At 46.3% G+C, this 22,866-nt stretch overlaps 2 protein-coding genes across 6 annotated transcripts in view; one reads left to right on the forward strand and one right to left on the reverse strand.

The window, feature by feature from the left end:
• Window positions 1-652: 652 nt before the first annotated feature.
• Window positions 653-14,618, reverse strand: TRIM50 (tripartite motif containing 50). 3 transcript variants are annotated; one of them, XM_075594469.1, is made up of 7 exons: window positions 14,196-14,618; window positions 7,624-8,046; window positions 6,270-6,365; window positions 3,707-3,937; window positions 3,472-3,494; window positions 3,258-3,382; window positions 653-2,336 (listed from the first exon to the last, which is right to left on the reverse strand). In XM_075594469.1, the coding sequence occupies exons 2-7, from the start codon at window positions 8,026-8,028 to the stop codon at window positions 1,789-1,791; spliced, it is 1,428 nt and encodes a 475-aa protein (XP_075450584.1). In that variant the 5' UTR covers window positions 8,029-8,046; window positions 14,196-14,618; the 3' UTR covers window positions 653-1,788. The 3 variants fall into 3 exon arrangements, with proteins under 3 accessions (XP_075450584.1, XP_075450583.1, XP_075450585.1); XM_075594468.1 differs by lacking the exon at window positions 14,196-14,618 and adding an exon at window positions 13,823-13,929; XM_075594470.1 differs by lacking the exon at window positions 14,196-14,618 and adding an exon at window positions 12,630-12,860.
• Window positions 14,619-16,635: 2,017 nt separating this feature from the next.
• Window positions 16,636-22,866, forward strand: part of FKBP6 (FKBP prolyl isomerase family member 6 (inactive)) — a 33,343-nt gene continuing 27,112 nt past the window's right edge. The window contains exons 1-3 of one of the 3 annotated variants that reach the window (XM_075594473.1): window positions 16,636-16,818; window positions 19,541-19,658; window positions 20,195-20,284. In XM_075594473.1, coding sequence (XP_075450588.1) covers window positions 16,729-16,818; window positions 19,541-19,658; window positions 20,195-20,284 — 298 coding nt within the window. In that variant the 5' untranslated portion in view covers window positions 16,636-16,728. The remainder of the gene's footprint in view (window positions 16,819-19,540; window positions 19,659-20,194; window positions 20,285-22,866) is intronic. The other 2 variants (XM_075594471.1, XM_075594472.1) reach the window with 2 other exon arrangements.

Genomic DNA, 22,866 nt, shown 5'->3' on the forward strand with positions numbered 1-22,866 from the left:
GCAACTATAACACACATCACTGCCACATGCTCAAAGAACTAGATTGGTCATCACTTGAGTCTAGGTGCAAAGTTCATCTTTCCTGTCTTGCCTTCAAATACTTTCTGGGCAAGCAACCCGTCTACCTGAACAAGCTCCTCACCCCTAACACATGCCGCACTTATCATCTGAGATCTGACTCCAAAAGACTGTTCATGGTCCCAAGGTTCAGCAAAGTATCCTCCTCTTACCGTGCACCCCAAAACTGGAACAACCTAGCGGAGACTCTCACAGCCACCACCAGTCTAAGTTCTTTCAAAACTAAAGCTGTTTCACATTTTAATCTGGTCTGTAACTGTTACATACGCCTATAATATATATTATCTCTAACTGCATGCAATGTCTTGTACAGTATGTAATGTATACTTATACCCTGTTCACTTATGTAACTGTATTTGTAACCATGTATTTGTCATCATAACTCTGTGCCCAGGACATACTTGAAAACGAGCGGTAACTCTCAATGTATTACTTCCTGGTAAAACATTGTTTAAATAAATAAATAAATGGAACACTATCCCAGAGCAGGGTAGGCGCTTCACGGCATATGGAATAGGGGGCATAGAGGTAAATTAAACAATAATCATAAATATTTAAATAAAATAAACACTTGGTTTTAGAACACGTGGAAAAGTTGATCTTTATTGCTGAATGTAATCATTTTTTTGGATCAAAGATTCAAAATGTTGGAGGATCTATGTATGTGAGATAAGATGACCACAATAAATAAATTGATATAAATTAATATTCTTATTGTACACCCCATAACTGTACAATCCACTTTTTTTGTGTGTGTTTTTTTGTTCTTGAAATCGTGCAATTATGTATTTCAGATTCTAAAAATTCAGCCATGTACTTTAGATAATATTCTTCATATCAAATGCTATGCTAATTAAACTGAAACGGGAAGCTAACATTTGAAAGTGCCACTGTTAGGTGAATTTGTATCATCTTACTTCTCTTGGGCACTAAGAGCAAGAAAGGTGGATGGATTTTTAAATGCCTTATTGCTTCAAAGCATCAATTATTGGTTGAGGGGAATATTTGAGTGTTCCCCATGATGCAGTCCCCAAGTCATGGGCTCTGTCATCCCAGGGATTCCATATAATTTTCTAGAGATTCCATCTCATTTTCCCAGAAATTGCGTTCAGCGCTCCAGACGCCATCCGACCAGAAGAGAAACAGTCATCGGTGATGTCACGATCACGGTCAATGAGCGATCATGTGATCGTCATGTGCCGGAGGGGCTGTGGCACTCACGGGGTTAAGGGGGCAATGCCACATAGCGGGTCAAAAACAAATGAGCTAAACATGAATTTTTATATTACTGTAACTTTTCAAGATTCATCACCCGTAAAGTAACTGTTTAACCTATTTCTATCTTGTGAAAAATTAATATGCTTTACATTTCTCAGATCACCAAAATACATTAGAAAAGATTGGAAAAAAATGTAAAAAATAATGTAAAAATTCTGATACTGGACCGATTTCTTTAGAAGAAAAAAAGTGTCAATCAGCTACATTTAATTTATCCTTGGAGCCAGGGACTGCCTCTCTCACCTCCCTTAGTATACTGAGATTTGTGGTCCTGTTGTCTCCATATTTAAGGAAGCAGAACTACAAATCCCAGAATACTAATGGGTAAAAACTAGGTGTGACCTAAATATTTGGAGTAAGCCGACAGTCATGTTGAAGCAAGGTGAGATTTACGCTGGGATGTCTTCTGTACATTGGCAGGGTTTCACCTCTTCAGGCTTGGGGCAGTATAAGAGGCAGGGGGTTGGCTCCTCTCTCCTGCCAGCAAGGGTCCAGAAGCGGGTACAGCTTTCCCTGGAATTCCGTCTGGAATTTATACAGGGGAATCAGCTCCTCGGGGCTGTCCGCATTGTAGAAGGTCAGCTCCCCCCTCTCGTAATACAGGAAGATCCCGATGCGTTGGGGCCGAGTGCTGATGGGCAGAGAAACACGGGGGGATGTGAAGGCTTCGTAGAACCGTCCCTCCTTCAGCCCGATGAGCCAGACTCCAGCCTCCGGGCTCCGGACCATTTTGCCCTTGCGGCTGGCTGTGCCCTTGACAAGGCCGATTCTCCACTTTTGCTTGGCCCCAACGATCACCTCCCAGTAGTGTTTGCCCGAAGAGAAGCCACGTGTTGCCAGCACGCAGTTGTTGTAGTCTAAGCCCTCATGGTTGCTGCCCCGACGGGTGGCAAGTGTACGGCACTGCACCATGGTGTCCCCTTTGGACAGCTCTAGCAGGGGGTGCGCGGTGAGGGGATCCAGCTTCAAAATCTCCGGAGCTGAAAAAGAGAACAAAAGAAGCAGAAGGAGAAACAGATGAGATAATGTTAGGAAAGTGGAACTTAAAGCAGAAGTTCCCCATTTTTTTCTGCCTAAACGAACGTATGCAGAAAAAGGTACATTTTCCATTTTTTAAATATTTAACTAGGCAAACTTTAGAATGGAAAAACTTGCAAAATGATGCACAAACGTTTGATTTTCCCAAAACGTTTTTTTTTTATTTTTTTTTTTTTTTAAATCTGCATATTTTAAGTTTTTCCATAATTCTTTACAAATCCAAAATGAATGGACGTCCAGCAAAACAAAAACATGAAAAATGTTTGTTTGTTTTTTTAGGACCAAAACATCCTCCCTCTATAATAATAATAACAACCCCCACCACCTAGACACCACCATGGGGTTCCTCTTAGCTTGTATCATTCTATAAATACATGCTTCCAAGTCTTTTTTTTGTTGTTGTAAAATATTAGAAACTCTGATCTGCAGTTTTTTTATCATATAAAAGCAACACCTGATATCTGGGTCTGTAGGTGCACATTACAAGTTGCATGTGGTTGATGTAGGTGTGAGGTGTAACAGGCGCATGACCTGTGAATCTTGGTGTACATGTCCTTTTATGTGTATGTGATGTGTGCAGAGATATGTGTGCTGCGATTGCCAAGATGTGGTGATGGCTGTGCAGAGCTGTGTTTGCGTGATAATATGCTGCTGTGGGTGAGGTCTGTGCATGCAGAAGCCCTGTGGGTGCATATAGTGAGTGCTAGTTACTATGACGCATGTGATTTTGGGATATCTGGGTTCACGGCAGAAGACCATGGATATCTGCTGCAGAGAGGTGCCCGACATCTACTGTGTGTGCATGACATGTGGTTGGTGCAAAACATTGTGTGGGGTGCATGACATGTAGGGATGTTTCTCACTGGGTAGGACCCTCCGCTGCAGACACTTCCACACTGTGAGCTTGATGTCATCTGGTCGGAATCCAGGCTTGAAGGAGACAGGGATGTAAGACGGGTCAGCACAGCGTGGGAGAGGTGGCGGTGAGCTGCGGAGAGAGAGAAAGCTGAGTGATTCTAACCCTTCCGTTCCTGCCCCCACTCTCTCCCGCAGAAGTGTCTGCACTGCCACCCTTACCTGGAAGTCAGGACAGCATAATTCTGTGAAGAGAAACAGATGAAGCTGGCATTAGAGCAGTGGTTTCCAATCTTTTGTCTGGTTAAGGAAGACTAATAGATAAACAAGGCGCAAACTTATAACGTAATACTGATGAAATATTAATTAAAACAAAAACCAATGTGAATAATAAAGTGCCCCAATCAGAAGTACTGCCTGTACTGTACGTCCCCTGGCAGTGAGCGGACAGTCTCACCCGAATGAAGTGCAGGTGGTTCTCGTTGCTCAGGCTCTCCAGCTGCCTCACCCTCTCGCACACCTTGCTCAGGCTCTTGTCTGTGTGCTGTAGCTGCTTCTCGATGGAGCCGATGAGCTCCTCGGCCTTCCTGGCCACTACCTGCTGGAAGCGAGACTCCTCCTCCTCAATGTACCGCTGCAGCTCCTGGAACTCTCGGTGGATCAGGCTCTGGAAGACGTCCGACTCGTTCTGCGGGAGATGAGTGAGGGAAACGGGGTGCACTTTAAGCACAAAGGCACTTCCCGTAGCTGGCAAGTACCCGAAAAAGGTGTTTAAATAGGAACATTGCGACTTTACACAGTGAGATCATTGGTGTATATGAGATCATTAATGCCTTTCAATAAGTTAATTTCACTCCAAATGAGGTCATACTTGATGGTTTTGACTCCATACAGTATACACTTTACATTCACTCCATACTCACTGAACACACACTGCATACATATTTGCTGCATCAAGACGATTCTGGGCTATATGTAGTAAGGTACCTTACGGCCAGTCACTTGAATAAGCCATACAAGTGCCTTATGGCTTAGCACCGTTTAGTAAATGTGGGCCTTTGCCCTACAAAATGTTGCGAAGAGAGACATTTTGAGTATGCGTCCCTTAGTATCAATATGTCACGCTATTTCCCCCTTACTTTCTGTGTGCCAAATTGAAATGTAGGGACTGGTTATTTAGAGAAATGAGAACATATCGAAGATATAAGAAACGTGTTCATCACTTTTCTTGCATTGCATGCAAATGTGTTTGACCAGTTAACTCCTCCGACCAGGGGCTGAAGGCCGTAGGAAAAAAGGGGACAAGGGAGAAGCCTGCAAGCAAAATTCCTATCTCACCATAACGAGCTCACATTTCTGCACATAACCACAAGCTGATGTAGGGGGAATGAGAAAGGGGCAAAACAGGTGGAAACAAGATGCTCACTGGTGGTTTTGTAGAGGGGGGGGGGGAAAGTGCATACGCACAGAAAAAAATAATTCATATTTACATTCAGCTTGAAATAAATAAATGTCGTAGCAAAAGCATGTATCCAACCCCCGTTACTATTCTGGCTCAAGTCCTAATAATTTAATAACCACTCTATGAAGTTGGTTGATGATGTTTAAAAAATGGTTCCTTAACTCCTTTCCTCTGAATAAAAATTGCCCCGGAAAGTCAAAGTGCTTCTATTAAAGGTCTGTTCGCTAAATGTGTTATGTCTCGTTTATGCTATATCAAACTAAAACCAGAGCCAGACCTATGATTTTTGTTCACAGATGCATCCGATTCAACCTCACCCACTCCAGCGTACATCTGCGTTGCCCCAAAGGCGCACAGCCTTTGGCGCAGCCAAAGGGTGTGAGCCGTTCGCTGATGTTAGTTGATGTTAAAGCTGCTCTATTTCTATCTGAAACTCACAAGCCCTTTATCCCCTGTACCCAATTTTCCTACTTTATCTGTCCATGAAATGTCTGTGAAGTGACTGTATAACCCTGTTGTTTTATTGTAACCATGTATTTTTTATAACTCTGTGCCCAGGACATACTTGAAAACGAGAGGTATCTCTCAATGTATTACTTCCTGGTAAAACATTTTTATAAATAAATGATGGGAGTAAGTTGTGGAAGGGATGGCACAGCACAGGATGTGACTCCTCCTTGCAGAGTGCCCCTTCCTGTTTTATTCATGGCCTATAAAGAAGGAGAGGGTGTTAGATCCTGCCTGCCAAAAATATGACATATTCCCTCTGTCCCAGGGCCAGGACACAGAGTTCTGTACCAGCCTTATCTCATTCCCTGTGAAGGACAAACCACAAGGACACTAGCCTCCTTTTCCATGTGTGACTGGTCCCGTAATCTCTGTGTGTTGAAGGGTGTGTTGTAATGCAATTGAGTAAATAAATATAATCTACACTATGATCTCACACTGTACTCATATACACATGATGTTTTCATTAAAAAAAATAAACAGAAGCTTGTGTGTTCACCAGACATGGAAACACAAATTAAGATTGAATAAGTACCATGCAATGTGGCAACTAAAAAACTAAAACTTCCAATCTGTAGCTTGCAAGCTTTAATGTACACACGATTTGTAATCACTTATTCACTGAGTGATGGGAGGCCACTCACTAACATACTAGCAATCACTCGCTCCACATGGAAAGCCACTCACTAAGATATAAAGAGCCGGCCCCACTCAATGTCACACAGGATGTAGATAATTCTGTGTGATATGAAAGCTACGTAATCACTTACATAGGGGGTCACTCACTGTGATACAAAAGATCATAGACCCTCACTGTGATATTGGAGGTCCCCCACTCAGTTGCTCGCTGTAATATGGGAGATCCCTCACTCAGTTGCTCACTGTGATATGGGAAGTCCCTCACTCAGTTGCTCACTGTGATATGGGAAGTCCCTCACTCAGTTGCTCACTCTGATATGGGAGGTCCCTCACTCAGTTGCTTCCTGTGATCCAGGAGGTCTCCAGCGAGTTACTCACTGTAATAGAAGAGGTCACTCAGTCAGTCACTCACAGTGATACGGGTCTTATTGTTGATGAGTTTGTTGATCTGCTCCTCCAGGTTTCTCCTCTGTCTCTGCAGCTCTGTGAGCAGCGAGGACACCTCCTCCTGTAACAAAGCATGTCCCAATGTTACCTCTGACTCCATGTATAGTGCACCGACCTCTGACCACAAATACAATACATCAAACTCTGACCTCTTAGCAACAAAGAAAAACAAATCATGGGCCACAAGAAAACATTTTAAGTACAAAATTAGTAGGATTAGAGCAGCCCCCCCCCCCCCCCTCCCAGATGTTAGGATCTAGCCTCCTGAGCATCCCTTGCTCTTTTTGTGTGTATTTAAAATCATTATTTTCTTTAATCTCTAGCTTCTGGGGTTACAATGGTGACCTTTTGACTGCTCTGGGCTCTGGTGAGTGCTCCATTTTAACATCCCGGAAACTGGAGCAAAAGAATAAGGTCTCTTAAAGTAAGTAAATAATAAAATGCCCAAAAATTGCAATCAAGGCAGACAGTGGTCCATTACCTGATTATGAATTCAATATTTGAACATTGTGCTTGCGCATTGTTTCGTACCAATTCTGGAGGTACCATGCTGTGTAAGCCCCATGATTGTCCTCTAAATTTCTGTATCTGAGGTCAACTCTACAGCATACCAACCACCTTTCCCTGATTATTAGGGAGATTCCCTCTTGCAAATGAAAAATGTTAAGTCTGTGTACATGGGTCCTGAAAAAAAAAATTCCTCTACACATTGCAAGTTAATGTACAATAAAGAGAACTCCAACATTGTCCTACCAAGTCTTCCTCAAGAGTTTTCAGATGTTGGCCACTACAAGTGCCAAGGCTCCTTGCATGTATTTTCCAGGCTTCGTACTATAGTTCCGTTCCCTTATGACATTCCAAGTTCTATAGCCTTGGAATGCTCTACCCTTAGAGATACCACGCTCCACCTTTATCTGTCCACTGCTTTGGGGGGGGGGGGGGGGTGAGAGGGGGGCTGGCAGGCTCTGTATCCCTCAAACACACTGTATACCACAAAAGACGAAAAGCCCCAATGCTACATCCAATATGACAAATGATATACAGTAGTTAAATACTTATCTGTCTTCTCATAAGTAACAGTCATTTGATCAAATTCTTGGGCCAATGTAATTTTAAGCCTGTAACCACACCACGGTATACCTTTAGCTTTTCATTGCTGGGTGGGCCACACTGTATATACCTGTGCCCATCCTTTCAGCTATCCATCACTGCTGGTGACAAGATCTATCGATCTCTGACAGTGTCAGACTGTGTACCCAAAAACCCCAATGCCTTTAGCTGTGATAACCTATAAGTGCCAGGAGCTTATACATACATACCTTCATTCTGCAGTACACGCTGGTGAGAGGTGTGATCTGGTGCTGGCGGTGATCCCCTATAGTACCACAGAGGCCACAGATTACCTCCTGGTCCTGCTCGCAGTACAGGCTCAGCGGATTATAGTGGTCAGGGCAGCTCTCTGCTGCTGTTTGTTCCTTACTTAACATCTGCAGGGTCTCGATGAGGTGCTTGACGGTCACATTGGGGGGAGAGGTGCTGTAGTCCACCTCCTGCCGGCACACTGGGCACAGCAGCTGGATCTGTGGGTCCTTGCTCAGACACCACAAGCAGTCCCTGCAGTATGAGTGTCCACACTGTAACATCAGGGGTTCCTTAAACACCTCCAGGCAGATAGGACATGTCAGCTGGGTCTCCAAAAGAGGGAGTCTCACATTATAAGCCATCCTGCCTCTATATCAAGTCTGCAACAAAACAATACAATTAGGCTGCAAGCTCTGGGGGAAGACATTCCCTGTGCATGTGTATCCTCATGGGAAAAAATATACATTATTACTACAAGACCCCAAATACAACGAGGCAAACCATCAAACCAAGATCAATTGAATGCTCAGAGGGTCAAGTTATCTGTGGTGCATGATAGGATTTCTTAACTATTCCTCCCACTCAAATTACAACAGAACAAATCAAGCAACCCACATACAACTGAACTGGACAATGAGATCGGAGTTCATGTCGCAAAAACATGATTAGCAGTCAGATCACGGAGTGGGACATTGGGTCACGCCCATTTGGCCACAAACTGATGGCAGCCGGTGCTTCGCCGCAACTCACCCCACCGCCGGCCGCTTCTAAGGTAAGTTTTATTACTGTTTAAGGTAGGGGGTTCATTTAAGGGTTTTAGTGGTTAGGGTAGGAGGTTAATTTAAGGGGTGTTAGGGTAAGGGCTTAAGGTCTTAGGGTAGGGGGTTTTAGTGTAAGGGCTTAGGGCAGGGGTTTTTAGGGTAAGGGCTTACGGTAGGAGGTTTTAGGGTAAGGGTTTAGGGTAGGGGGTTTTAGGGTAAGGAGAGGGGTTTTACAGTACCTTAGTAGCAAAATAGCCGGTGGCGGTAGCTTCCGGCGGCCATTTGGTTGCGGCAAAACGGCCATGACCAAATGTCCTAGCCCATTAAGATCATTACTCCGCATGCATAAATACAACATGATCAGTATAACATACACAGGATTAGTACCACATACTCAAATGTGCAGCACAACATCAGTGTCGTGTACACAAAACACACATCACATCAGTTTCCCTATGCACTAAAGCAGGGGTGCACAAACTTTTGGAGCTGCACCCCCCTGCCTGCTCCCCCCAGTGCTTGCGCTCCCCCCCCCTTACCTTTTTGCCGCTGTCAAATGATGCCGCGGGGTCAGGTGAAAGTGTGTCACGTCACACCCAGCCTCTGAATCACGGTGCGTTACAGAGGCCTCACGCGGCCCCCCAGCATTTAATTTAAATGCCTTGGGGAAGAGCGCGGGGCCTCTGCAACCACCGTGCTGTCCCCCCCCCAAAAAAATCTCACGCCCTCCCCCAGTTTGCGCACCTCTGCACTAAAAAAGCTCCCAGTGAAAATGATGATCAGAGATGTGTGAAGTCGACCTGACTCGCTTCATGAATGTTTGTGCAAAGTTTTGTGGATATTTGCAGATTTAGAAACGTTTGAAGAGTTTGTTTAATTTGACCAAACGCGTGTGGGACATTTGGGTGAATGTCAATAGTTGAGTATGATAGTAAGAATTTAAATGTGATATAGTGTACAAGGTGAGATTTTGATATTTTTATTTATTCACGGCTTGTCCGTGTTTGGAATTTGCCAATTGTAACACATTCTCTGTATTTTTTAGTATTATATTTAATCAGGTGGGACCCGCTAATACGGCAGGTTCCGTTCTATGACCCCGGCGCAAAGCGAAAATCACCGGAAAGCGGAACTGGCGATTGTTGGTGTCTTCTGCAGGTCTGCGCATACCTGCAATCCCACCTTCTGCGCATGCGCAACCTCCGTTCTGCGCATGCGCAACCTCGGCACCCACCGTTCTGCGCATGCACAACCTCAGCAGCCCCCGTTCTGTGCATGCGCGGACATGGCAGCCTCCTTCTTGGTACCGCCGTATGAGCGGAACGCCGAAAAGCAGGACGTTGAAAAGCGGAGCCCTACTGTATTTATAACATATTTCACAAAATAACATTAGGCTGTTAGAAACTTTGCTTCTAAAATAAATCCAAATCAGATGGACTAAATACTGCCAATATGTGTGACTGTTTTGCACATACAGTATCTAGCAATGAGGATGTATGTATTTTTACTCAAAACATCAACCATGTGCAAGGTGGATTATAGAACAAAGGGAAGAAAATCAGGGCTCCCCGGATTAGCCCAATAAACTAATTTATTGCCAATAGACTTTACGTTTCGGCCACAGAGGCCTTTCTCAAAAGCAGAAATGGCATAATGCCATGAGAAAGGCCTGTGTGGCCGAAACGTTAAGTCTATTGGCAATAAATTAGTTTATTGAGCAAATCCGTGGAGCCCTGATTTTCTTCCCTTCGTTATACAGGAAAAAGGAGACCCTGGATGGATACAGAGAATCCTGAACCAGGAGCACCGGTAGTTGTATCCCCTTTTTTTCTGATTATAATAGTGTGCAGCAATTTATCATTCTTCTATTCAGGATTATAGAACAGACATGAGATTATGGGAGTCACAATACAACACTGGGATTACTGCACTCAAAATGAATGCAAAGATTAGATTAAGGGATCCCTGAAATAAATATAAAATATTATCATGTTAGGCTCCATTATAAAAGCCTAGAGCACATTCCATTAAACGGCAGATAAGAACCACCTGGCTCACCCTGTCTGCCCATTGTCCTACCGGCTGTAAAACCTCAGAGCCTATTTGATCTGTGGCTTTCTTTCATATGTAGGAAAGCCTAATGTGTATCCCCAGCATGTCTGAATTCCCTTACTGTGTTATCCTCTACCACCTCTGTTGGTAAGCCAGGGGTGGCCAACTCCAGTCCTCGGGTCAGGTTGTAAGGATGTCCCTGCTTCAGCACAGGTTGCTCAATCAGTGGCTCAGTCAAAGACCTGCTCCAGCTTCAGAGCAACATCAGCAACAGTCAAGACAGGTCCCAGTCACATGCCTCACACAGGTTACTCATGCACAGGTTTGCCATCACTCCGAGTTTGACCCGGAGACTACGGGTTTTGGGCACTCACCTCTGGGCTACAGGTTTAGCCTCTTATTCTCCAGGCAGTGGCGTGGTGCAGCGGCGTCTCCTGCATCTCCCCCCTGCAACTCCAGTGAACAAGGCGGTGCAGCGTCAAATCACGCAGCGTTGCCATGACAACGGGGCGCTACATGATGTCATGGCGCTATGGCAACGTGACGGAGCATAACGTCATGAAGTCACGTAGCGTCCCATTGTCATGTTCATAGGAGTTGTAGGGGGGAGATGCAGGACGATGCCGGGAGACGCCGCCACACCAGGTAAGAGAATTTTCTTTTACATTTGTTCCTCCGGTTTGGCCTCCTGTAGAAGGTGGCAACCCGGCTCATGCCTGTGCCAGGCCCTGAAACGTCTCACATTGTAAATCCCCAAATGGGCTTTTGATTCTTGTCATTTATTGTTCAATTTGTTTTAATAAATGCAGCAGTTCCTTGCCTTTAAGGCAATGGTGCGCAAATTAGGGGGGTGCAACATTTTCTGGTGGAGGTGCGGCGCTTACAGAGGCCCCGCGCTCTTCCCTACATTGAAATAAAATGCCGTGGGAGCACGCAAGGCCTCTGTATGACTCTTAGGTCGTGATTATACCACAAAAACGTGTATCACCCGGAGCGAAATACAAAACAAATAGTATGCATCCCCGCAAAGCGCGTATACCTACCGCGACAGTCGCGCCGCATGCTACTGCAATGTGGGTGACAGTTGAAGCGTTTTCCAAATTTGTTTTCTGGTTGCGACGGCCGCGTCACGTGATGCAGCCGTCCAATCAAAGAGCAGATTTCAGCCTTGTCTGCCCTGCAGTCGCGCACACAGAAGAATGTGCTTGTGCACATGTCACTCTGCGACGTCGCAAATGTGACATCACAGATGCGCGGGCATGCATTGCAGTGCATCTGTATAATCGGAGCCTTACCTTCTCTCCGGCGGTTTCTGGCAACACGTCGGCATGACAACGCGGAGTCAAAAGACGCTGTGGTGTCAAATAGTACCGCCGAAGCCAGAGAAATGGTATGGGGGGAGGGGGGCGGGGCGCGAGCAGGGGGGAGAGCAGGCAGGGGGGCGCAAACAAAAAGTTTGCGCACCCCTGCTTTTAAGGCAGGGATGTGCAAAATATTCCTGAGGCCCTGTGCTCTTCCCCAAGGCATTTAAATTAAATGCCGGGGTATCGTGTGAGGCCTCTGGAACGTCCCTTACCTTGTCTTCGGTGACGCTTCGCTATGGCAACGTGGGGTGACATCACATTGCCATGGCAACGCGACATCATCTGATCCTGCGGCGTCATTTGACGCCGAAGACATGGTAAGGAGGGGGGAGCGAGCAGGGGGGAGAAAGCAGGCGGGGGGGGGGGGGGGGGGGGCGCAGCGGAGAATGTTTGCACACCCCTGATTTAAGGCATGGTAATTATCTAAGCTGCCAATCTATCCGTTCTCTTGTGATCGAACAGCGAAGATCATGCTTCCCCCGGTTCACAATATGGCCGCCTATTTCAAAAGAGGAAGGGCTGTGCCTGGCTGTGCTAATTAAGTGTCACTTTTTAGCTTCCAAAATTCCATTTAAACATGCATTTGTCTAAAGCTTCAAACTTCTACATGGCGCACATTTTACAGCTAAGCGGCACAAGCATAATGAACATAATCAAATACTTCCCTGTGACATACCCACAAACTTAATGCATTAATCCAGTGATTCTTAAACAGGGTGTGTGACTGACCCCATATTAGTGAGAAACACAGAGAATCAGTCAAAATTGAGAGGTCTGCTCACCTACCTTGTCTGCTTTGAATAATCCTTCAACTTCCGGGCAAGACTTCTCCCGTGCTGCCCCTTCTCTCTGGATTTCTCTGTCGCCAAACTCTCCCCCAGTTTTAAGATATTTAAAAACCTCCCTAAAAACTCACCTTTTCGAGGAAGCCTATTTGCCGCCCCTCTAACATCCTACTCCCTCCAACCCCATTATGTAGGAACTACATACTCCTACAGCCCCATCCTACTCCCTCCAACCCCGTTATGTAGGAACTACATATTGCTACAACCCCATCCTACTCCCTCCAACCCCGTTATGTAGGAACTACATATTCCTACAACCCCATCCTACTCCCTCCAACCCCATTATGTAGGAACTACATATTCCTACAACCCCATCCTACTCCCTCCAATCCCATTATGTAGGAACTACATATTGCTACAACCCCATCCTACTCCCTCCAACCCCATTATGTAGGAACTACATATTGCTACAACCCCATCCTACTCCCTCCAACCCCATTATGTAGGAACTACATATTCCTACAACCCCATCCTACTCCCTCCGACCCCGTTATGTAGGAACTACATATTGCTACAACCCCATCCTACTCCCTCCAACCTCATTATGTAGGAACTACATATTCCTACAACCCCATCCTACTCCCTCCAACCCCATTATGTAGGAACTACATATTCATACAACCCCATCCTACTCCCTCCAACCCCATTATGTAGGAACTACATACTCCTACAACCCCATCCTACTCCCTCCAACCCCATTATGTAGGAACTACATATTGCTACAACCCCATCCTACTCCCTCCAATCCCGTTATGTAGGAACTACATATTGCTACAACCCCATCCTACTCCCTCCGACCCCGTTATGTAGGAACTACATACTCCTACAACCCCACCCTACTCCCTCCAACCCCATTATGTAGGAACTATATATTGCTACAACCCCTGCGGAATATGTTGCCGCTTTACAAATAAACGATAATAATAAACTTTGACGTAATCCTTTCCTTGTTTTGATTGTTGTTTGTGGAATCTATTTCTAATAATTACTCCGACAACCTCTGCTAGAGGCTTTTCCAGGCACCCACCACCCAATCAATTACACAGTACAGCACGGGTAAGGCTGGATATTTCTCCTTACACCTGAATTTCTGCTTCAATATCCCTTTTTCCCCTAATACCCTGTGGTACAGACCTGAAGTTTTCCTCAAGGAGCTGGCAATTCGGTTTCTTAAGTGCGTTCTACTGTGTCCTGTACCTGCTGCCTCCTTATCTGCCAGTCATCATGTGATGTGGGTGCTGTTGTGTATAAGGCACCTGTACTAGGAGTGGTGGAGAGGGGGAGTGGTGCAGAAAGCAGAAAGTGCCTGGAGGGCACAGACCTAATCTTAACTCTATCACTACCAACCATTCACACGGAGCATTCGCTTAATTCCCATCTGGTGAAGAGACTTTTGCAGTTGAAAGCACAAGGCAACCTTGGACAATTGATATGTTGGTTCACTAAAAGGCATCACAACCTATATTAATTAATTCAGGATTAGAGATCTTCACCAATTAGCACTCACCCCCGATTCCTGCTCTATTGCTTCCTTACTTGACAAGGATCAATAGTGTGAGTTTCTTCTAATGATTGAGACTTCTCTGATGAGTGAGACTGCCCTGCAATGAGTGATACTTCCTTCTAATTGGATGAGACTGCTCTACAATGAGTTAGACTGCCTTCTAATAAGTGAGATTGTGCTACAGGTTAGACTTCCCTGGGTGAGGCTGCTCTAAAGTGACAGACTTCCTTCTAATCAGACTGCCGTACAATGAGTGAAATGTCCTCCTATGGGGTGAGACTAAGGGCTGGGACCCGCTGCGCCAGGCGGCGCGGGCGGCCGCATGAGCGTTCCCCACCAGCAGGGGAATCCTCCCGAGCCGGTCCCAGTCACCTCTCGCTGACGGCTCACTACGCACTGTGACGCGTCAGCCGCCAGGGGATTCAAGAAAATTGTGATCCCGAACGGCGACGCATCACGTGGTGCGCTGATGAGCCAATCAGCGGTGGGGGCGGGAGCTGTCAGGAAGCAAGGTAGGAGGTGTGTGTGTGTTTTTTTCTTACCTTCCAGAAGCAGCCCGAGCCCGTGGAGGGAGGGGGGGGGGGGGAGAGTAGCGGGTCCCTCCGCTCAAGCCACGTCCCCCACTCCCTCCCACTCCCGCTCACCTCCAGCCCCGGCTCCCGCTCCCTACAGACCGCATATCGCGGTCTGTGTCTGTCAGCGCCCCGCCTGTCTGCAGTGCGGCCGCGCTGACTGAGGGAGCGGGGCCTTAGCCTTAGGCTACGCTTATAGTGCCGGCGACGGTGACATCAGGCTACGGTTGCTGGAAAAATAAATTGAGATGACATCCAGCGAATGCGACCAAGCCGTCGCGCTGCGCTTACTATAAGCGCATGCGACGGCGGCAATGCATTTGTTTTGACACAACATCACGTTGCTGTCGCCGGCACTATAAACGCAGCATTAGGCTGCGTCAACGCTGCTGCTGTGCGCCCTTGGCGCATAGAGCGTTGAGTTCAATAAATCTCAATGTGTCTGCTCACGCGGCATGCGCTCATACGCTCGCGGGTGCTAGGCACTTGGCGAGACAGATGAAATTGATTTCCAGGTCACCTGACCTTCAGCAATCAATCAGCGCCAGTCACTACTCGGCCACGCCCCCCGCTTGTGCTTGAAAACAATATGCAGGACAGCCGATCACTCATGCTTGGAGAGTTGGTGACGTCACCGCTCTCAAGCATGAGCGCGCTCAGCGGCAGTGTGGCCGCAGCCTTTTCTGCAATGAATTAGACTTCCCTCAAATGTGTGACTGCCCTGCAAAATTAATTGGACTTCCCTCTGAGTGAGACTGCCCTTCATCGAGTGAGGCTTGTTTTAGGTGAATGAGACTGCCCTGCAATGAGTGGTTTCCTACAGTACAAATTGGATGTACCTACAATGAGTGAGAGTCCCTTCTAAGGTCCATAGTGCCTTCGCCCGTGCAGAGGCGTGTGCGGACGTGACATCACCCACTTAAAGCGGGTGCGGTGTTTGGCCATGGTACACGCGCCGTCTGTGGGCATGTCAGTGATGTCACGGAGCTGGTTCGCCCTCATTGGGGCGAATCGCTCACGTGACCGGTCTGTCGCGCCAAGAAATCAGTTTGTGCACACCGCATGGACGCGAACACTGCCTTAAGGCAGTCTGTTCGCCTGCACGGTCTGTGGTACCATGGCCCCAGCCTAACCAGTCAGCCCTACAATAAGTGTGCCACCTTTCTGACATCCCGCTCATGCAGGAGATTGCCTTAGGCCTCGGGCCAGGTTGGCGCTGAGCGGCCGGGCTCACGCTGGCTGCGATGAAAGCACATTGCAGCAATGTGTGTGGCCAGCGTGAGCAAGCAAATTAGATTTTTCTGCTCGCAAGCGGTTCGCCCAATGAGGGCGAACCAGCTACGTGACATCGTGGCCGCGCCCCCAGGCGAGCGCGCCAGCCGGCCACGAATCGCCCGGCCAAGCAGGGCGCAGCGCACGAGTGCCAGCGCCCGTTCCCTGCCTGGCCCAGGCCTTAGAATGAATGACACTACTCTTAATGGGTAGAACTGCCCCTCAATATGTGTGTGAGTGTCCAACAAATACTAACACAGCCCTGCCGTGTGCATGATATGGAAACTGTCACCCAAAGCCCTGTCCCCGGGCAATACAAGATGCAAACACTTGTAGCATTGTAATAGCACGTGACAGGATGCTGTTTCACACGTGATGGCACGTGCACCTGCAATGCTGCAGCTCCGATAAGACACGCCTGCCGACATGTTCCACACGGAGAGAAACCGGAGCGCGATGCATCGTTCTGATTGGACGCCCTCGGATCCCACCTTGCATGGGTTTTGCAGCATTGACTTCTTGCTGTGGCATACGTCAGAAACCCTCACCTTACCCGTGATTGGTCGACGGCTGCGCCTCGAACGCGAAGGGCAGCGCGGTGATTGGAGGATGCAGCGAGCTACTTAAGCAGGGGAGGACAGGGAGGCGGGGGGAGGACACACGGGAGCTGAATCCGGGACAGGCGGCGGTCGATGAAGATGACCACGGAAGAACGGGGGTGGTTTCCTAACGGTGCCCGGGTCCATGCGCTCCCCTCGCAGGACAGAGGCTCGGAAGAGCCGGTAAGATGGTGCACCGCAGGGGGGCGGTTATGCCTCTGTACACCTAGGTCAGGGATGGATAACCCATCAGTCTATCACAACGGCGGCAGGGCATGATCGCGGCCCTGTACCTGTTCCCCGGCCCGGTACCTGTTCCCCGGCCCGGTACCTGTCCCCCGGCCCGGTACCTGTCCCCCGGCCCGGTTCCCCTTCCCCGGTCTGTGTGTAGGGTGGTTAACCTCTGCGCTGCCAGACAAATCTGCAGTGTGTATTTATTTTGTGTCGTATATATTCAACAATATTTTGGTAATAATAATAATAACCTTCATGTTGGCTTCATCAATCTGATTAAATGAGTACAGGGAATTTGATGACAAATGACTTGGGAGCTCACCCCCTTCACTAACTTTGGGATTGCGAAATTTAAATCTCTGGTGCAAAAAAAAACTAAGCTGTAAAACATATCTAAACAAAGACGTGTGGTGTGTGTTTTTTATTTTATTTTTTGATTAGTTCTATAAGAAAATACTTGTAGCATTAAAAAAAATTGTTGATATTTGTAATGTAGCAACTTTTTTTTTTTTTTTTTTGCTCCTATAGCAAATATTTACAGTCACATCCTCTTCTGAAACAGGCTCTGATACACCCCTTTTTTGAGCTCCGCCCTCTCTCTAGCAGTGCACCAATTCTAGTGACTGCCTGGTCACATGATCTTCCCCACAGAACTTTGCATCTGTGGTCCTCTTCTGCTGCGCTGACAGCCATTTTGTGAATCCCCCGATCTGAATCTTCACCGATCGATCACAGGAGAATGGGTCGATCAGCAACTTGGCTAATTACTTAAGACAGGGGTGCCCAATGCTACATTGACAAAACATATATGGTAATGATGAGTATAAAGTTAATTACTTCAATAATAATGAGCTTACTGGGAATCTGTGTGTAAATCAATTTCTAACTGGCAACAGTTGTTTGGAGGTAGGTGGCACCTCCCTTTTTTTTTTTTAACTTGGGAGGTCTTTTCATTTTGCTGTAAGAACAGGATCTACTATGGTTCTTTCCCCTCATGCAGAGGTGAAAGGTTCACAATGTAGTGTTAGGACCTGCAAATTTGGTTATACCTTGGCATGGTGTGCAGGCTTATGATGCTTTGGCCAAAGGATCTAACTAAATAACCAAGAAAATATTATTGAAGTATTTAACTTTATACTTATTACCATAAATGTTTTGTCAATTGGATGTAGCATTGGGCATACCCTGTCTTTTGTTGTATTTATTTGCCACGCTCAGTAGCACTCTTTTTTGACATAAATATATATTCATGATGTGTTGGAGTTTGAGCTACTGGGAATATGTGTGTTAGCTAATTACTTGTCAGTGTGCAGATTTTATTGATGCACATATTGAATGGATTTTTTTTTTTTTAACAGCGTCAACTGCTTTGAAACATATTAAAGGTGTTGCATGCTGGAGTGCTTTTACTTGTACATTCAGTCTGACTAGGCAGGATTGGAATGGTTTCATATCTCAACACGAGTATATTGCTTGCATTATGGGGCACGCATTCTCTGCATGGTAAGGTAGCTGCACTGGGTTAGATCATGGTATCCACAAGAAAACTGGGGTTCCTGCCTTCCACAAAAACAAACGCTTCTACTGCAGGTGCTTTGCTTTTTGTGAGCCAGGACAGCATTGGCATAGCGCATCAGTGAGCATGACCAGAATACCAATGTTTTTGGTCAGGGAACAGGCCTTCCTCAGCATGTGACATTGGGTGGAGTTACAGGATTCTGGTACGAACAGTTAAAGCTAGCGCTGGTACTTTCTGATGTTTAAAACTCCCACTCCCAATAGAGAGCCGCAATGGATGAATACGTCGCTTTCTATTATTGGGCTGCGCTGTATGTATGTATACCATATTTGTCCTGGCAAAAACCGGTGCAAATGTCACGCATGCGGCTCACCAGGGGGATCAAAAAAAAAAACCGGGACAGCACCTGAAAGTCGGTAAAGAGCTCTAATATCCGGAACTGTCCCAGCTAAACCGGGACATCTGGTCACAATATTTATAGGGCATTAACTTTGCAAGAGTGTAGCCATTCATCTGGTTAGCACATAGGCCTACATACACTTAAAAAAAAAAAAGCTGACCATTGCAGGGATGCCCGGGGAACCCAAGTGTTCCTTTGGAACCCCAGTTGAAAAACACTGTTGGCCTCTAAGTATGGTGTTTCACGGACTACTTTATATAGTCATGTGGAAGAGCACCATACATGCTTCAATCATGCATATGGTCATGAATACAAATGACATTAAAATGACGGTCCGTGTCTGGAAAGCGATATTCCGCAGATAATCCTTCGGCGTTGACGGTGATGGAAAAGCTACAGGTTCCATGAGGGTGCTGTGTGAGGTGAATTTCAGGGGTTCCACAGATTGAGACCGAGGGCACTACCTTTTTCCTGCGAGAGACTTGGGCTGCGCTTATAGTGCCGGCGACGCAACGTTGCGTCAAAACAAATGCATTGCCGCTGTCGCGTGCGCTTATAGTAAGCGCGACTCTACGGAGCGACAGCTTGGTCGCGAACGCTGGAAGTCATCTCAATTTGATTTTTCCAGTGACCGCAGTCTGACGTCGCTGGCACTGTAAGCGCAGCCTAGCAAAGCATTTATCCATTAGCCTGTATCTCGATTAGAAGAATGCTGAAGCATGTTTCCTTTAATCTTTGTCTCCTCTCTGTAGTCTCTGTACCAGAGCTTAGCCCAGCGTATGCAATGTATATCTGGGGACAGAGGGGTGATGAAAGAGCTCATCCGGCCTGGGAGTGGAGAGCATGTGCCCCACGATGCAACCGTAATAGGTACGTCCCTATCCCCAAAACCTTCACCAGGGCCACCAATGTTATGAGGATAGACTTTAAGTAACTGGGTGCTCCCTTGAAGTCTTGCGAAGTACTAAAGTGAACTAATGACAGTGAGGTTGAATGGATTAAATCTTGATGAAATAAAATAAGATTTAGCCTGTAACATCTTTCTATAGCTATATATCTCGATCGAGCCTCAAGTTAAAATGAGCACAGCTGCTTTGACTGAGCTAGTACCAACCTGAAAAGGTTCTTTGGGTAAAACGGCTAGCTGGGGAGTGGTAAGAGGTGATTGGGACACATCCTCTGAGACAGAATTGGAGCCAACACATTTGATTTGCAGACCCAGTTTGATTCTGAAAGCAGCTGAAGATTTTTTTTTTTATATATATCTATATCTCTTGCAGTGGTTAGCAATATATGGGAGAATTCTATACAAAAGACTATACACTTAGTGGGTTACATCTGCTTTCATGATCTGCAGTGTGTGTGGTGGGAGTAAGAGGTTTGCATGGTAACTCTCGTCTCTGCAGTGAAGTACTCTGGCTATCTCGAACACGCTGACAAACCCTTTGACACCAACTGCTTCCGACGGCGCCTCAAGCTCATGAAGCTGGGAGAAGGTGAGAAGTGCAACTGGTACCTTATGTACCCCCAGACATGGGGCCGTACGGGCCAGCATTAGTTTTTGTCAGAACAACACATGCAGTGATTGTTTACTTATTGCAATACAATGCCTCTCCATAGGCTACAGCAGTGGTGCCCAAACTTTTAAGTCTGCGCCCTCTGCCTGATCTCCCCACCTGCTCGCGTCCCCCTTACCTGGTGTCCGGCGTCTTCTGACGTCACGACGTCATTTGACCCGTGATGCGTCACTGGAAGCCACCGGAGACCAGGTAAGTGAAGTTAGAGGCCTCGCACATGTTCCCTGGCATTTAATTTAAATGATTTATTTCTTTTATAAAATGTTTTACCCGGAAGTAATACTTGAAAACGAGAGGTAACTCAATGTATGTCCTGGGCATAGAGTTAAGATGACAAACAATACATGGTTGCATATGAGAACAGGGTATACATTATATACAAGACATTACATGCACAGTTAAAGATAATATGTATTATAGGCGTATGTAACAGTTACAGACCAGATTCAAATGTGAGATCGCTTTAGTTTTGAAAGAACTTAGACTGGTGGTGGCTGTTAGAGTCTCCGGTAGGTTGTTCCAGTTTTGGGGTGCATGGTAGGAGGAGGAGGAGGAGCAGCCAGATATACTTTGCTGAACCATGGAACCATGAACAGTCTTTCTGAGTCAGATCTCAGATAATAAGTACTGCATGTGGTAGGGGTGGGGAGCTTGTTCAGGTAGATGGGTAGCTTGTCCAGAAAGTATTTGAAGGCAAGACAGGAAAGATTAACTTTGCACCTAGACTCAAGAGATGACCAGTCTAGTTCTTTGAGCATTTCGCAGTGATGTATTGTAGTTGCATTGGAGGACAAAACGGCATATTGAATTGTAGAGGGTATCAAGTTTGCTAAGGTGGGTTTGGGGTGCCGAGCCGTAGATTATGTCCCCATAGTCAATAATTGGCATTAGCATCTGCTGTGCAATTTGCTTTATGACCAAAACTAGTAACAGGAGTTAGGATGGTATTAGCATTGGTTCTGGTCTGGAGCTCAGTCATTTGAAGCTTTAAAAATGTAGCCTTGGTCCCAAATACCATTGTTGGTCTTGTCAGTGTTTAAAAACTGTTTGTTTTGGGGAAATCCAATTTTCAAGTTTCAAAGTCAGATTGAAATATGTGTTCAAGGTTGGAGAGGCTAGGGCTGTGTGCATATAAGATTGTGTCCTCTGCATACATGCGTATTGAAGCTCCCTTACAAGCTGTAGGAAGATCATTGATGAACACGGAGAAGAGTAGGGGCCCCAGAACAGAGCCTTGTGGGACACCACAGGTGATATCCAAGGGGTTGGCGTTGGAGCCCGATATAGACACATGTTGGGATCTACCTGATGGGTAGGAATGAAACCAGTTTAAAGCATGCTTCCCTATTCCAGAGAACTGGAGTTTGTTAAGCAAGATAACATGATCAACAGTATCAAAAGCCTTTGCAAAATCTAGGAATATTGCACCAGTGAGTTGTTCCATTCCACACTGGATCTCGTTGCAAACTTTTAGCAGGGTAGTTACTGTGGAGTGTTTGGGGTGAAAGCCAGATTAGAATTGGATAGGGAAATATATCTTGGTATAGTAATCACTTAATTGGGAGTGAACACATTTTCCCATGACTTTGATAGTATTACCATCTGTGGTATCACCACGCCATGGCGTGACTTGTATTGGGCAGTACGGAGAGCTGTGGTATTAATGCCTTGGGAAAGAGTGAGGGGCCCCTAACTGCTGCGTGTCCGGACTGTTGTCCCGTTGGTCACGTTCTCTGTCTCCACCGGTACACCTCTCAGCTCGTGGGTGCTCCGCAGCCGCCCCTCGTGACCTCTACGCGTTTTATACAACGTGCTTCGTCGGGAGCGTTCACGACCCGAGAGGTGTACTGGTGGAGACAGGAGAACGCGACCAACGGGGCATCGGTCCGGACCCGCTTTACATCTACCCCTTTGGATCCCACCTCCGGATGTCCCAGTTATACCTCAGCAGCCTTTTAGCTCTATTGTAAGTTAATTTTTTCTTTATATTATTTGATTATTGTAACTATGGAGAAAAAAATCCCCTTATCCAGTGCTCAAGGGTAGTCCTAAAAACAGGAATCAAAAATAGTATTCATTATAACTGTAATCCATATATAGGATCTTGATTGTAGATAGATATGTATTGATATCCTTCAGGTATATAAATGTGAGTAAAGCTAGCAAAGCATGGGCATTAATGCTCACAGTTTAAAGGTAAAGTTCAATATATGGGTATATAAAGGCAACAGGAGACCCCTATAATAAGGGAGACCTTACCCTAAACCCAACAGTCTGAAATACCATTAGAGCTAGACCTCCAAACCCAATATTTGATGAAAAGGATCATAAAAGGGTACTCACAATCTTCATAGGGTAAAATCCTGAAGCCAGCGTGCATCAGCCCCACGTGGATATGGAAGGAAGTATAGGCCGTGCACTGCGTGTCAATACATACGTGATGCGTTCCAAATGAAGGAAATCTAACGAATGCTGGATCACAGTAGCAAAAAAGATTTTGA

This window comes from Ascaphus truei, chromosome 3 (genome assembly GCF_040206685.1).
Source record: "Ascaphus truei isolate aAscTru1 chromosome 3, aAscTru1.hap1, whole genome shotgun sequence".
NCBI classification, from domain to species: domain Eukaryota; kingdom Metazoa; phylum Chordata; class Amphibia; order Anura; family Ascaphidae; genus Ascaphus; species Ascaphus truei.

Bases quoted from the DNA above. Each gene is read 5' to 3' on its own strand.
- TRIM50 (XM_075594469.1), bottom strand. From the start codon at position 8,028: ATGGCTTATAATGTGAGACTCCCTCTTTTGGAGACCCAGCTGACATGT. The intron at 6,366-7,623 runs GTATGTATGTAT...GCTTTGTTACAG, and splicing joins GCGTGTACTGCAGAATGAAG to GAGGAGGTGTCCTCGCTGCT. The intron at 2,337-3,257 runs GTGAGAAACATC...TCTCTTTTTCAG, and splicing joins GCAGCGGAGGGTCCTACCCA to CTCCGGAGATTTTGAAGCTG.